This window comes from Oncorhynchus gorbuscha, linkage group LG10 (assembly GCF_021184085.1).
Source record: "Oncorhynchus gorbuscha isolate QuinsamMale2020 ecotype Even-year linkage group LG10, OgorEven_v1.0, whole genome shotgun sequence".
NCBI lineage: Eukaryota > Metazoa > Chordata > Actinopteri > Salmoniformes > Salmonidae > Oncorhynchus > Oncorhynchus gorbuscha.
In genome coordinates, this window is record NC_060182.1 from 54,209,424 (window position 1) to 54,226,153 (window position 16,730).

The following is a 16,730-nucleotide window of genomic DNA, read 5'->3' on the forward strand; positions in this document are numbered from 1 at the left end:
AATTAAAAAAAGAGTAAATTCAGACTGCCGCACTGGGAGAATAAACATTTATGGTAATCATCTGGTCCTTGCTCTATTTTTGCTACCTGAAGATGGGTTTTTGATTTCCATCAATCTTGCTCTCAATTTATTACCGAGGCGACTGCCTGGATGCGTGGCCTCAACCTAGGGTTGTAGTAGATGAGGGGAATTGATTTGGGCAGGTTGGCGAGGAGAGAGAAATGGTAAAGACACGAGGGAGGATGAATGGAAAACTATTAACAAAGCGGTTTGGATGATGATCAGGTATTGATCATTCAACCGTACTTGACAGGTGTTGACACAGTGGCACCGCTTGAAGCTCCTATGTCTGTAAGTCTCCATAAATTCCCACTGTCAAACATCCAACCAGATGTTGTGGCTCAAATTGTGACTCTTCAAGAACTGAGAACCCCACTACATACGATGAGTTCCCCCCCATTATAGTAGACCACTCCACAAGTGTCCATTTGTGTCTGTCTCATCGCTGGCAATCATTGGCTGAATCGGGACAATCCATCTTGATCTGGAAAGAGTTGGAGAGAGAGTGCTGAAGTAGGAAAAGAGAGGGCGAAAGAAGAAGGAAGGAAGGAAGGGGGGGGGGGTTGCCCATGCTGCTGGTGGAAAGTGGCCATAATAAATGCCAGCGCCAAGCAGATGCTGTGGAGACAGCTAAGATCTATCACCGGGCCTGCAGAAGCACAGTAGTGCTCACCGGCCACCACCCCCTTCCTCCCTCCACTCGGCTCCACTCTCCAGCCTGCCCCTATCAGCACTGTGCACCCCTGCCTGTTTCCTCACGAACTGACATTATAGTTCGTCTTGTAGGCACAGTATTGGTTCGGAATAGCAAACAGAAGGCACTGTTTGTTTGCGCTCAACAGTACCCCATGCAACAATGCTTTCAACCATGCAATAGGTTTGCCAAAGATGTTAAGTGTTCTGGGCATGGTTAAAGCTCTGGGGCCGTATTCACAGAGTCAGAGGATGAGTGCTGATAGAGTTAGTTTTGCCTTTTATATCATCATAAGATTATATGTCCAGGGGGGACCTGATCCTAGCACTTCTTCTCTGAGATTATTTTTGAAGATGGGCTTTTACTACTTTTTGTATTAAGGCTCATTTATCTCGCAATCGCCTCTTTTTTGCAACTGAACGTTTGCCAAACCCATACACATTGTCACCACACATAAAATTCTAGTGAGAGTCAACTACTATATGTTGGTCACCATTAAGATTTGATTTCCCTCAACCCACAAGGGCCTTATTTGCAGAAGCATTCTCATTTGCGAGCTGTTTTGGTCATTTGCACTTTTCATGTCTAGATGTTGTGTCTTTCTTATTGCCAGCTAACTATCCTGATTCATCAATCTCAAAGGCACAGTGCTAATTAGAAACACCCCCCCCCTTTTTCTGGGGGTAAGTGAGTGGACATCACTGGGTGAGGGACATATCTGTCATCCCATATAGAATGACAGCACACACGGGTGGCGCTCGTTTCGGGCCGATGGGCCAGTTCCCTCTAAATCAAAATGGCCCCCGTTTTTACAGAGTGACACTAATTAGTGTCTCATAGCTGCCAATTACAGGTGGTTGAGCCAAAGTTCCTGGGATTCACAGGGAGGGAAGCGCTTCATAAACAGTACGTGGTGACAGTTTAGTGCCAGCCATCTCTGAAATAACACTTACAAAACCACCTCTGACCTCCAAGGGTCCACGAGGGTGAAAGTTCAACCTGGCTGAACCCTTGGAGTCACAGTGATTTGAATGTGCTGTAAGAGGCTAAGCTATAATGGATATATAGACAGACATACACTGAGTGTAGAAAAGATTAAGAACAACTTCCTAATATTGAGTTGCACCCTCCCATTTTGCCCTCATCACAGCCTCAATTCGTCGGGGTATAGACTCTACAAGGTGTCAAGCTCTACGAGGATGCTTGCAGGTATGCTTGCCCATTTTTGACTCAGAATACTTCCCACAGTTGTGTCAAATTGGCTGGATGCCCTTTGGGTGGTGGACCATTCTTGATACACAAGGAAAACTGTTGAGTGTGAAAAACCCAGTAGTGTTGCAGTTCTTGACACAAACCGGTATGCTTGGGACCTACTACCAAACCCCATTCAAAAGCACTTAAATATGTTGTCTTGCCCATTCACCCTCAATGGTACACATACACAGCCCATGTCTCATTTGTGTCCAGGCTTAAAAATACTTCTCTAACATGTCTCCTTCACTTCATCTGCACTGATTGAAGTGGATTTACCAGGTGACATTAAGGGATCATAGCTTTCACATGGATTCACCTGGTCAGTGTGTCATAGAAAGTGTTCCTAATGTTTTGTATACTCAGTGTATATCCATGTATTGCACCTGCGTTTCAGTAACACTTGTTTCAGTAGAACTCGTTTCAGAGTATTTCCTTGTTTTAGTAACACAACACTGGTTTTATGTTACACTTCAGTTAAACTTGTTTCAGTTCAAATTCAGAGACTTTGAGAAAGAACATCCCAGAGGCTGCTAAATGTTAAATGTGCCAGGGATGGTGAAAAACAAAACCGCAGAGGGTAAAGGACGAACGAGACTGAGATGGTTATGGATGTTGTTGGAGAGCTGACGGCAAGCACCACATCACATAAAGAGAGCGCCGTCTTTTTGGGGGACACTGTGATCGGGCCTGTCAGTTAATCTTAGAGGCTCTGACAACAAAACGCTAACTAGATGCTCACCTGACGTTGGCGCTACGGCCTTGGGGGAGTTTAGCTCCTCCTCGGCCAGCCAGGAGAAGTTCCAGTAACCTCGTGGGACACCCAGTCCGGCTCGACCCACCAGCGACTCACCTTGAAGAAAGACACATAAGACACGGTTATGATAATGCAACATGACAAACATTGTTTTTTTTATCAAGGAGAACGGAATTACATTCACCAATCTTTTCAATTACTTATTCAGATACACATGGAGGGGGATAGGCGAGAGAGGGATGAATAGTTGAAAGTGGTTAAAGGACACCTTTTTAAACGAGTGGGGAAATCTCACTCCATTCGTATTGTTTCATTTTTATTGGATAGGAAAGATTGAGGAGTTAGTGTGCTGAAATCGTCCCGTGGTGTGTCTGCATGCTCTGATAATGCACCATTTGATTCATCTCAACTCATGCGGCTAAGTAGTCGAATTGACAGATGTTGTTTTTACACCAGACACAGAATCTTTGAAGGGAGATAACAGTGGGTAATGTTATTTGTTCTTCTGTTCATAATTTGAATCCCAAATCTCTAGATACCTTTTGTTCTCTACAACAACGAGGTGAAGGTTGAAGGACATTGAATAACATTTGCCAAAATTATATAATTACTTCTGTCCGGCTGTCAGTGAAAAGCATAAGAGGCATAGGCCTATCGCAATATTTCAAAATGAAAAAAAAAAAAGACAAAAAAAAACTCTGTCTGGTGGAAATTACAACATTCTATTATTCACATTACTTTATATTAGTACTTTCACACGTCTATTCTTCTGAGGAGCCTCTGAGGCTTAATGCTGATAGTTGATTGACGATGTCTTGGTGATAAAACCTAAAGACTGCATTCCATTCAATGATTAGTGTCTGTGTGAAATGTTGTTCTGTCTGCCAGTGCCTGGCGAACCCTCCCTCTAGTTTATTTCTCCCACATCGCAGATGGACACTGGACCTCAACATTTGAGGAAAGGACCTAGTGTCCTATGTGACATTAGTATTTCTGTATAAACTATTAGTAAATGACCTAGAGACAGACATTTGGCACCATGTAAATCTTTTAGTCTGTTGTGAGAGCACACTTGTACCCTTGCATAATTTTACATATCTGTTCTTTGTCACGGAGACTCAGGAGGACAAGAGTTGTAACCTAACCCTGCTTATTTGGTCTCTCAGCGATCACTTAAGGGTGGTCATTGACCAGCTCCATTATTGCAATAATTAATAAAAGTTTGATTGTCTTGAAGAAATCAAAAAATATCTCTCCTTTGAATCACGAAAGTCTTTAGTTATCAATAGTAGCCTTTTTATTGGCACTAGCGGAGAGCATTAGTGCATATTCAATGTCTTTAGCATGGGGTGAGTCAGTGCCACTGGAAAGTTTTTTTTTTAAAACTTTTTTTTTTTTTTTTTTTTTTTTTAGGATACAAATGTAGTCCTCAAGACTAGATACAAAGCCGTTGTAGAATTACTGTCTCCCCTTTTTGTAGGCCTAGATTAGATGTTTGCACTCAAGACGGATGTTTTTGTTTGTCATTACCCTGTCATTTTTGTGGTATGAAAGATTTGGCTAATGTCTCCAGTCATGTAAAGCATTGTAGAATTGCATGAAATCTGTTTTATTAAAAGGTCAAATGTTTTACAGATACTACAACGACAACAAAAAAATCCTCTAGCTGGGGCTGAGCAAGAAAAGAGAAGGCAGGCATTGTTCTGAATTCTTTTTGCAGTGAGTAGGTTGTTAGCCTTAATTATGACCATCCAATCTACAAGAACAGTATGCTATGTTACATTAGTCTGCAAATGCGATGATAGATCGCAATAATATATCATAAATTCATTTATCATAAAGGTGGATTTTTTGGTGAAAAAAGTACTTCTCCAAACGTCAAGTGATGGGATGGGCTCCTAATGTTTCTACCCCAGTTCTATCACTGAAGAATCCTAAGAACAGCATTCCCTTGGAGTACTGAGGGATATTTGCGAAAATAAATACAAGTTCAGTCCTTTAGTCAACTCCAGAAACTACAGCATTAGTGTTATGTGATGAAAAGTAAGTTCCAAGGGGTCCCGAAAGAGTTGGGTATAGGACAATAATAGCTGTTGTAATTACCTAAGGACACGTTTTTTATGACTTTCTTTAACCCCTGAAACCCTGTCAACTTGGAGGCTAATTGGTTTGTGACCAATTTGTGGTCTAATGCTAAACAGGAGATGTGACGGTAGTTTGACAGTTGGAGAGGTGCAAAGTAATTAAGACCTGCTACGGGTCTTTCTTTTTTCTTTGCCGTTGCTGTGTTTCTTTTCCTCTCGTCTGTCTTGTGTTCTTTCTCTACATCTCTCCCCTCAGTACTCACAGTAGGAAGAGTGTATCCATGTCATTTCAGCAAGCTATGACAGCCACCATCTCAGATTGTTCTGACATTGTTTCTGTAGTTAGAATCGGGTTGGCATTCAGATTGGCATTCAGGAAATACAATTTTGTTGAAATGTAATTTTATCTCTGAGATATTAAGCTAATTGATTGAACCCAAATTTGCCATTTTATTTGATAGGATTTGTATAATATTCAATAAAAATAATACCCAAATAGTACCCAATTTGGAACAAACTTCTTTCTACCAATGAGTAAAACATAAAACATCCCCCAATTGGTCAAAAGCCACCCACGGACTCCCACACCCCAGGCCCATCCCACCCCAACAACAGTATACAGTATCGGTTCTCTATGTTTGACAAGTAGTATGAAGCTGCGGCTTGGAATATTCCTTCTTCATGCTATCTCGTGTATTCCCTGTGAATCTGGTAATGCCTCCCCCCGTTCAGATACATATTACTTAACATAAAGTAGTCTGAAGGTACCAGGTTTTGACCACTATTTGCCACTGTTCCTGCTATACCGCTATGCTCTTTTATACATTTTGCTGGTCTCTTGTGTTTATTAAATAGATCATAACGTTTTCTTTGCAACTTTTGGTAGAAAACCAATAGATTTGGATCAGGATGAAAATACATTGTGTGGTCATCCTCACAATTCAAGCCTGTCCGCTCTACTGTATACTGGTTGTTGGGGTGGGATTGGCTTGGGTTGTGGGGGGTCAGTGGGTGGCTTTTGACAAACAAACAAAACATACATATTGGTAGGAAGAAATGTGGTCCAAATCGGATGTTGGGTACTATACATTAAAATGGCCAATTGTGGTGCAATCAATTATCTTATAGTTGGATCTCTCAAATTATTTCAACAAAATAATGTTTTAGGAATGCTAATTGCAACTGTTAGTAACTACAGAAATATTCTGAGTGGGTGTAGAAATCCTTTCTTGTGCTTTATAAGTTGGAACGACCCATGACCGAAGTGCATCATTCAATACACTGTACCCTTAGAAGCCCGGCAAACCAAAATCCTCTAATTTCAAATTAACACGAAAAGGGGAGATTGATAGAAAGCACAGCATGAAATTCATAAGCCAGTGAGCACAGTGCATTTGCACCTTCAGTGGAGGCTGATCTCTCCAGTCCCTGTCCCTTAGCTTGACTTCTAAGCCTCTGCGTTTATATTAGAGCAACATTTTATATAGATAGTGCAGTATTAAGAGACTCATGCAGAGACACCAATGCACTCATGTGTACCATAGATTTGCACATTAATGTGAGTGCAGTTACAGATCTGATTTTTCCTCTTTGCCACTCTCTCTCCATACCCTCTATTAGGCTCATCGGACCCCTCAATAAGGCCAGCATGGCCATTATAATAAATGTTCTTTCTATTTTTACCACGTCTCTTCAGCCCATGTCAACCAGCTCTATCTGACTGCATTATTCAAAGCATTATTTATGAAGTGATGTTCGGATGATCAACCCCTCCTCCCCCACATAGTCTATTCTGCAACAGACTCGATGGAGCTCATGACAGCTTCACCAAACTTCCATCAAGCGAACTGTGACACACTTTTTTTCTTTAAAAAAAGCCCAACAAGTGCTCCATAGATTGATCAATGAGGCTTGAACTGCACATAGTAAAAGCCTGCCACCTAAACACCCACTCACATACATAATAGACACACAGCCTTTCTGGAGCTGTGATCACAGGGGTTCTGAGGTAGAACACGATGGAATAACAACACTACACACACACACACACATCACAAAAACTGTGAAAATGCATGTTTGCAGATGAGACAAAAGATTGACCTCTGGTTACATATATTACTGCCTAATAAATTGATTTGCTGTCTGGCCGTGATGGGTCATTAAATGCTGGTCAAAGTCAAACGGCAAAACGTCAGAGCCATTCAGATTTGCAACTCCAGTTCAACACAAAGGAGCTGTATTGATATCCATCAGGCATTCCTGACTCTCCTCTTAGCAGTCTGACTTCCAGCAGGCTTTCCTGCAGTCAAATAACCTAGTGGCCTCATGGGTGGAATATTAGTAAAAATTTAATTTAAAAATTAATAAACATTATTTCAAAAAACCCGCCGAACATTGGTTTTGTTACATTTCAGTCTTCTGTGATGTAATATTGGGATGCAAACTGTTGAGGTTGCTAAGGGGAGGACGGCTCACAATGTCAGGAACGGAGCCAATGGAAGGGCATCAAACCATGTGTTTGCTGTATTTGATACCATTCCACTAATTTTGCTCCAGCTATTACCACGAGCCGGTCCTCCCCAATTAAGGTACCACCAACCTCCTGACATGGTGTGTGTGTGAGGTGTATACTTTTGTTTCAAAGTAGATTTGTTTAAGACTACCAAGAAACCCCTGTGACCCTGATTTAGCCCACTGCAGTAAAAGGTTCATTAAGAGCATTCCAAAATTTCAGAGCCCCTCCACCCTCACTCCCCTCTGTTCAATTCCTGGAATATTACTACGATTAATGGGAAGGTATTAGAGGTCGTCAGATTTAGGATTTTTCAACACCGATACCGATTATTGGAGGACCAAAAAAGACGATACCGATTAATTGGCCTATTTTTATTTATTTGTAATAATGACAATTACAACAATACTGAATGAACACTTATTTTAATATAATACATAAATAAAATCAATTTAGCCTCAAATAAATAATGAAACATGTTAAATTTGGTTTAAATAATGCAAAAACAACGTGTTGGAGAAAGCTAACGTTTAAGTTCCTTGCTCAGAACATGAGAACATATGAAAGCTGGTGGTTCCTTTTAACATGAGTCTTCAATATTCCCAGGTAAGAAGTTTTAGGTCGTAGTTATTATAGGACTAGTTCTCTCTATACCATTTGTATTTCATTAACCTTTGACTATTGGATGTTCTTATAGGCACTTTAGTATTGCCAGTGTAACAGTATAGCTTCCGTCCCTCTCCTCGCTCCTCCCTGGGCTCAAACCAGGAACACATCGACAACATCCACCCTTGAAGCAGAATTCCCCATGCAGAGCAAGGGGAACAACTACTTCAAGTCTCAGAGCGAGTGACGTTTGAAACGCTGTTAGCGAGCACCCCGCTAACTAGCTAGCCATTTCACATCGGCCTAATCTCGGGAGTTGATAGGCTGGAAGTCATAAACATGCTTGACGCACAACGAAGAGCTGCTGGCAAAACGCACGACAGTGCTGTTTGAATGAATGCTTACGAACCTGCTGCTGCCTACCACCGCTCAGTCAGACTGCTCTATCAAATCATAGACTTTTAAGTTAAAACATAACATGCAGAAATACGAGCCTTAGGTCGCTAATATGGTCGATTCCGGAAACTATCATCTCGAAAACACAATGTTTATTCTTTCAGTGAAATACGGAACCGTTCCGTATTTTATCTAAGGGGTGGCATCCATTAGTCTAAATATTCCTGTTACATTGCACAACCTTCAATATTATGTCATAATTATGTAAAATTCTGGCAATTTAGGCGGCCCAAACTGTTGCATATACACTGACTCTGCGTGCAATGAACGCAAGAGAAGTGACACAATTTCACCTGGTTAATATTGCCTGCTAACCTGAATTTCTTTTAGCTAAATGTGCAGGTTTAAAAATATATACTTATGTTTATTGATTTTAAGAAAGGCATTGTACATGGTTAGGTACACATTGGAGCAACGATAGGCACCGCATCAATTATATGCAAAGCAGGACATGCTAGATAACTACACATGGTTGATAATATTACTAATTTAACTAGTAATTATAATTGATTGATTTGTTTTTTATAAGATAAGTTTAATGCTAGCTAGCAACTTACATTTGGATTACTGCATTCATGTAAAAGGCAGTCTCCTCGTGGAGTGCAATGAGAGGCAGGTGGTTAGAGCGTTGGACTAGTTAACTGTAAGGTTGCAAGATTAAATCCCCCGAGCTGACAAGGTGAAAATCTGTCGTTCTGCCCCTGAACGAGGCAGTTAACCCACCATTCCTAGGCCGTCATTGAAAATAAGAACGTGTTCTTAACTGACTTGCCTAGTTAAATAAAGGTGTAAAAAAAAAAACATTTAATCGGTGTCCAAAAATACCGATTTCCGATTTGTTATGAAAACTTGAAATCGGCCCTAATTAATAGGCCATTTCAATTAATCGGTTGACCTCTAGAAGGTATATACCCCTTGAGGCACTCAAATGGTATTTCACCCAGGACATTTGCCAGGTATTCAGGCACAAGTCTTCATAAATTATCCATCACACAAAGCAAAATTAGCAAACTAACATGTACTGGATAATTTTTTTGTTACAAAAAGCCCAAGTTTAAGAAATATAAGACACCTTATAAGCTATCGTGTCAACAACCATGTGTGCGCTTAACCATTCTCTTAAATGTTTGTTGCTGCTGTGAAGAAGACAACCTATGAAATATTCCTTGCGATTAAATTCTTGTTACGTGCCTGCATCGTGTTGGGGGAAATCCGGCTTGAAACATAACTTCTGTGTATTTGGCACTCAGGAAACTAGCAAGCCAATGGCAGATTTACCATTAGGTAGAAGAGGCAATTGCCTCGGTCCTCAAATCATCAAGGGGCCTCATGAGCTGCGCAATTATTACAATCTTCCGCATCTGCAGTGGAAGGTGGCCGAGCTACAGCGGTAATTCGTCAGACCAGGAGACATCCGGAAAATCACTCTTCTCACAAACTTCTGTAGCGTCTGAGCGGTTTGTGCTACACAGTAATATGACCACTCTATGAAAAGTTGAGACTGTCACGAACCCGTTGGTGTTGCGCTAGAACTCCCACAGGACTCGTCTAAAAAGTAACCAACCCGGTGCCTGCTGAAAAATTTATGGAAGTGAATATGGCATTTTCACATGAAAGGTATAGGGGTTATTCCATGACAAACACAATTAGATGAGCTTTCTTTTCTCTCAGATATAGGACAGAAACTTCAAAACATACTTCCCTTTGATTACATGTTTGACTCTTTTTTTTCAATGTATGAATCTGTAATTCAATATGTTATCCATAGGCTAGTAGCAAAAAAAATAATAATAATTAGACCTACAGGGGTCCTAAAATTACAAATCAAATAGTTAAATGATCGGTGGTATGACCACCATAAAACAATTCCATGTTAGCTTATTAGAAACCCAGCCCCGGGCCCTTTGACTCTAGGCAAGGGGGATACAATAAGCATTTCTTTAGTAAAAAGACAGGTGCTGCTGATAATACTGCCATCGTTGTTGAGGAAAAGGAAATGTGTGTGTGTGTGTGTGTGTGTGTGTGTGTGTGTGTGTGTGTGTGTGTGTGTGTGTGTGTGTGTGTGTGTGTGTGTGTGTGTGTGTGTGTGTGTGTGTGTGTGTGTGTGTGTGTGTGTGTGTGTGTGTGTAGCCCATGTATCTGATACTGTCTGGCCAAAAATATTATGGCATGTCATACATACTTTTTGGCTCTTTTTGGCATTTGATACATGGGCTACATATTGCTAGTTTAACAAAACCAAAATGTAGATTAATATATAAATATGCAATTTCATTGAACTATTCCTATTCACTGAAAGCGTCAAAGTAAATGGAATACAATATAACCCAACAAGCACCAAATGGGCTCAAATTGGTAATGATTGCAAAGAAATACTCTGTCAAGCAGCAACACTTTTTAAATTTTATTTAACCAATTGTTATACAAATGGATTAAATTTCCCCAAATTAGCATGTTTTAAAATGTTCGCACATTTATAGTAATTTATTTTGTAAAATAAAAATAAAAGTTAATTATATTAATAATTTAATCCATAGAAACATGTCATTAAAATGTTTCTTATTCATTCAAAGTGGTGTATTTCTGTGACACTCAAGAGGCTGAAAAATAGTCAATTGAGATAATCTGACATACCGGTATGACCTAAGACATTTTTCTCTAACTTTAGAGTGCTATGGGCTGTCAACACAGGTCCAGTTGCATCTGAAAGATGAGACTAAACTTGGTATAGAGACATTAACTGGAAGCTAAATATCTTTTTTGTTGTTGTTATAATGTCACAACCCACAGGGGTCAAATGAGGTGGTCCATATCTATATCTTTTCAAGGTTTTACATTTTTTTAGCCACCCCATTAGTAAACAAAATAATTATATCATTTTTCATTCCTCCATATCAACACAGGGTGGGGGCTTCGGGTTTCGATATTATGACGTTTTTAGGGTTATGATGTTTTTTTTATGGTTAAGCAGTGATTCAACTCTTTTCCCTACAGCTCTCCCATCCAAACAATAACACTTTCCTCTGTGACAAGACAGCTGTATGATATGTTTGCGATCATGAAACAACCACTTTTGCCTCAAGCAAACCTTTTCATCTCGGCATACTGGATTTCTGTCTGATGTTAATTTGCACTTGAAGGGAGAGTTTGATTGTCAAATGAAGTGTGTTGTGTCTTCAAAGGACATCCCCCACTAGATCCTCACATTTTAAGAGCCTATCACGGAGATTGATTCAAGCCTCTTTTTGAACGTCTGTTATTTGCCAGCAGGAAACTGGCATTATCAGGGCATAATCAGGGCATAATCAGGGCTTGTGTTCAATCAACTGACCACAATTGGGTGTACAAGGGGATCCTAATTATTGTACACATTGCGTAGGATAAAAGATCAGCGGGTTTATGTAATGAGGGTACAACATCTACAGTAGCAGTTTGTTGTAGATATTGTGCCTAGTCATTTGCATAATTACAAGAAAAAAGGCTCTACAAGAATCGGCTGATATGATTAAGTAAAAAATGAATATGGCAATGACATGTTATGTCTGATTTAAGGCTCTATTCAATCCATATTGCGAAAGTTCAGCGGTACTGCATGATGAAATTTAAGGGCAATGTTCCCGCGTCAGTGGAGACTGCATTCATTGTGAACACTGCCTATGTCGGCATACCCAACGCTGCCGTTCTGTCCTGCCAATGTATCGAAAAAACTGCTACATTTCTATCACGCAATCTGTAACGCTTCACCAATACAGATTGAATAGAGCCCCTGGTTATAATTTGTTTTTACAGTATGTATCTGTTGTGCAATGCATTGTGAGAATGTCATGAAATGGTGCCAGTGTGGCAATGCATGCTTTTGTTACTTTGGAGTTACGAAGTAAAAGTAACCTGATATACTGTAAGAGTCTGATATACTGTAGCTGACAGTCATTGATACAGGACGCTGATATACTGTAAGAGTCTGATACACTGTAGCTGACTGTCATTGATACAGGTGTCTGATATACTGTAGCTAACTGTCATTGATACAGAACGCTGATATACTGTAGCTGACTGTCATTGATAAATGACTCTGATATACTGTAAGAGTCTGAAATGGTATAGCTGACTGCTTGATTTGGACCATCTCAGCCATTGCTCTAGCTTGCTCTGAAAATGCTTATATGCCCGGTCTATAATGAAGCTTTGGCTTGAATGACAGGCGACAGGGATCATTATTGCTATCTAGTTGTGATTGCTGGAACATGTCTTTGTACAATATAGACTCTGTACCTTGCAGTGGAGCAATAGGCACGTATATCAATACTGGCTGTCACTATAATAACCAGTCAGTAACATTTCCAGTAAGCCCAATGATTACACTTCGAAGGAGGAAATCCAGGATGTCTTGCTCCCAGGCAGACTAAATAACTTTTATGCCCGCTTTGAGGACAATAGAATGCCACTGACACGGCCCGCAACCAAAACCTGCAGACTCTCCTTCACTGCAGCCGACGTGAGAAAAACATTTAAACATGTTAACCCTCGCAAGGCTGCAGGCCCAGACGGCATCCACAGCCGCGCCCTCAGAGCATGCGCAGACAAGATGGCTGCTGTTCCCAGCATGAGCAGACCAGCTGGCTGCTGTTCCCACATGCTTCAAGAGGGCCACCATTGTACCTGTTCCTAAGAAAGCTAAGGTAACTGAGCTAAACGACTACCGCCCCGTAGCACTCACTTCCGTCATCACGAAGTGCTTTGAGAGACTAGTCAAGGACCATATCACCTCCACCCTAGACCCACTCCAATTTGCTTACCGCCCAAATAGGTCCACAGACGACACAATCGCAACCACACTGCACACTGCCCTAACCCATCTGGACAAGAGGAATACCTATGTGAGAATGTTGTTCATTGACTACATCTCAGAATTTAACACCATAGTACCCTCCCAACTCGTCATCAAGCTCGAGACACTGGGTCTCGACCCCGCCCAGTGCAACTGGGTACTGGACTTCCTGATGGGCCGCCCCCAGGTGGTGAGGGTAGGTAACAACATCTCCACCACGCTGATCCTCAACACTGGGGCCCCCACAAGGGTGCGTTCTGAGCCCTTTCCTGTACTCCCTGTTCACCCACGACTGTGTGGCCATGCACGCCTCCAACTCAATCATCAAGTTTGCGGATGACACTACAGTGGTAGGCTTGATTACCAACAACGACGAGACGGCCTACAGGGAGGAGGTGAGGGCCCTCGGTCTGTGGTGTCAGGAAAATAACCGCACACTCAACATCAACAAAACAAAGGAGATGATTGTGGACTTCAGGAAACAGCAGAGGGAGCACCCCCCTATCCACATCAATGGGACAGTAGTGGAGAGGGTAGTAAGTTTTAAGTTCTTCGGAGTACACATCACAGACAAACTGAATTGGTCCACCCACACAGACAGAGTGGTAAAGAAGACGCAGCAGTGCCTCTTCAACCTCAGGAGGCTGAAGAAATTTGGCTTGTCACCAAAAGCACTCTCAAACTTCTACAGATGCACAATCGAGAGCATCCTGTCGGGCTGTATCACCGGCTGGTACGGCAACTGCTGCGCCCACAACCGTTAGGCTCTCCAGAGGGTAATGAGGTCTGCACAACGGATCACCGGGGGCAAACTACCTGCCCTCCAGGACACCTACACCACTGGATGTCACATGAAGGCCATAAAGATCATCAAGGACAACAACCACCCGAGCCACTGCCTGTTCACCCCGCTATCATCCAGAAGGCGAGGTCAGTACAGGTGCATTAAAGCTGGGACCGAGAGACAGAAGCTGTTTTTCAATCTCAAAGCCATCAGAGTGTTAAACAGTCTCCACTAACATTGAGTGGCTGCTGCCAACACACTGACTATACTCCAGCCACTTTAATAACGGGAATTGATGTAAAATATATCACTAGCCACTTTAAACAATGCTACTTAATATGTTTACATACCCTACATTACTCATCTCATATGTATATACTGTACTACCAATCTACTGCATCTTTATGTAATACATGTATCACTAGCCATTTTAAACTTGTCACTTTTGTTTACTTACCCTACATTACTCATCTCAGATGTATATACTGTACTCGATACCATCTACTGCATCTTGCCTATACTGTTCTGTACCATCACTCATTCATATACTGTATCTTTATGTACATATTCTTCATCCCTTTACACTTGTGTGTATAAGGTAGTAGTTTTGGAATTGTTAGGTTAGATTACTTGTTGATTATTACTGCATTGCTGGAACTAGAAGCACAAGCATTTCGCTACACTCGCATTAACATCTGCTAACCATGTGTATGTGACAAATACATTTTATTTGATATACATTGCTCTATAGTATCAATCATAATCCATTTATCCTGTAAACCTATCAAAGGAGCTGATTGAAGACTACAGGAAACTGAGGCGAGCACGCCCTCATGGGGCTGTAGTGGAGTGGATCCACATCACTAAGGAATTAACATGGTCCACAGACACCTACACAGTTCTGAAGAGGGCACGACAATGCTTCTTCCCTCTCAGGAGGATGAAAAGATTTGGCATGGGCCCTCAAACCCTCAAAAGGTTCTACTGTTGCACCATTTAGAGCATCATGGCTGGCTCCATCACCGGTAAGTCAACTACAAAGCACCAGAACGCAAGGCGCTACAAAGGGTGGCAAGTATGGCCCAGTACAAGCCCTAGACTGTTCTCTCTGCTACTGCATGACTCGTGGTACCAGTGCACCAAGTCTTGATCCAATAGGACACTGATTGAGCTTGTACCCCCAAGCCTTAACACTGCTAAATGGCTAATTAAATGGCTACCTGCTGCTGCTACTATCTATTATCTATCCTGCTTCCTAGTCACTTCAACCCTACCTACAGTATACAGTATGTACAAAGCTACCTCAATTACTTCTTACCCCTGCACATTGACTCGGTACTGGTACTCCCTGTATATAGCCATGTTATTTGTACTCATCATAGTTATTAACTCTGTATTTATTCCTTGTGTCACTATTTTTTTTCTTTTTTTTAAATACATTTTAATTGAGAAAGTAAGTAAGTAAGTAAGCATTAAGTAAGTAAGCAGTAAGTAAGCATTTCACTGATATTCTACACATGTTGTTTGCGAAACATGTGACAAATGAAATTCAATTTGATTTAATATACGGTGATTTTACACTTCAGCGAAACTGCCACAGGATAAATAAAGCCAACGTGCAATGGTTTATGCATCTCACTATTAGCAAACAAGGTGGATCAGTTGCAGGTGCTCGGGTTCCAATTGCTTCTGATAATTTGTGACTAATGAAAGCTTCTATTGAGCACACCTGTCACGCCCTGACCCTAGATTGCTTTGTATGTTTCTATTTTCTGTTTGGTCAGGGTGTTATGTGGGTGGGTATTCTATGTCTAGGTGTTGTTTCTATGTTTAGGCCTGGTATGGTTCCCAATCAGAGGCAGCTGGTTATCGTTGTCTCTGATTGAGAACCATACTTAGGCAGCCTGTTCCCACTATGGGTGTGGGTTGTTGTTTTCTGTCTCTGCACCAGAAAGAACTGTTTCGTGTTGGTCTATTTTTTTTGTTTGTTTATTTGGTCGTAGTGTTCGGAGTTAAAATAAATATACATCATGAACACGAACGACGCTGCACTTTGGTCCTCTTCACCTTCTTCAAACAACGACAGCCGTTACTCCCTAACCCTGACCCTCATTAAGGCCGGTGTTGTAACGGATTGCATGTATTACATGTAATTGGTTACATGGAAGGGATTACAAAAAACGATAACTGTAATCCATTACGTTACCAGCAAAAATATTGTAATCAGATTACAGATACTTTTGAAAAACTAGATGATTGCGGAAAAAATGGACACTTCTCGGTTTTCTCAATGAAATTCAAATCACCATTGAAAAAAGGCGCAAGTTTAAGTTTGTTCCATCTGAGTGAGTCTGACCACAAATCAGAGACCACTATGATGACACACCAAATGTGTTTGATGGATTGCTGGAAAAGAGCAGGAATAGGCTTTTGTATGCTACAGTCCAAGCAATGTCTTCCAATGGTGTGACTGCTGTTGGCATCCAAAGATTATCGAACTTGAATAAACACTTGGAGGTAAGGATGAACAGTTGTGTAGTCTACGACGATACGGATATAATTTATTATTGATATCTACATAGCACATTGATGTGAATCACACTACTGCTCTCTCAATTAGCTATTTGCGCCTTATGGATTATGATTGTTGCGGTTGGCTGTTCACAAATATAAATGTGTATTTGAACCCAATAATGGT

The 16,730-nt window shown here is 41.2% G+C and overlaps 1 protein-coding gene across 1 annotated transcript in view; it reads right to left on the reverse strand.

The window, feature by feature from the left end:
* LOC124046905 overlaps nt 1-16,730 on the reverse strand; it is a 287,212-nt gene that overhangs the window by 40,916 nt on the left and 229,566 nt on the right. Inside the window, exon 2 of the mRNA XM_046367675.1 lies at nt 2,748-2,858. Within this exon, the coding sequence (XP_046223631.1) occupies nt 2,748-2,858 (111 nt within the window). The remainder of the gene's footprint in view (nt 1-2,747; nt 2,859-16,730) is intronic.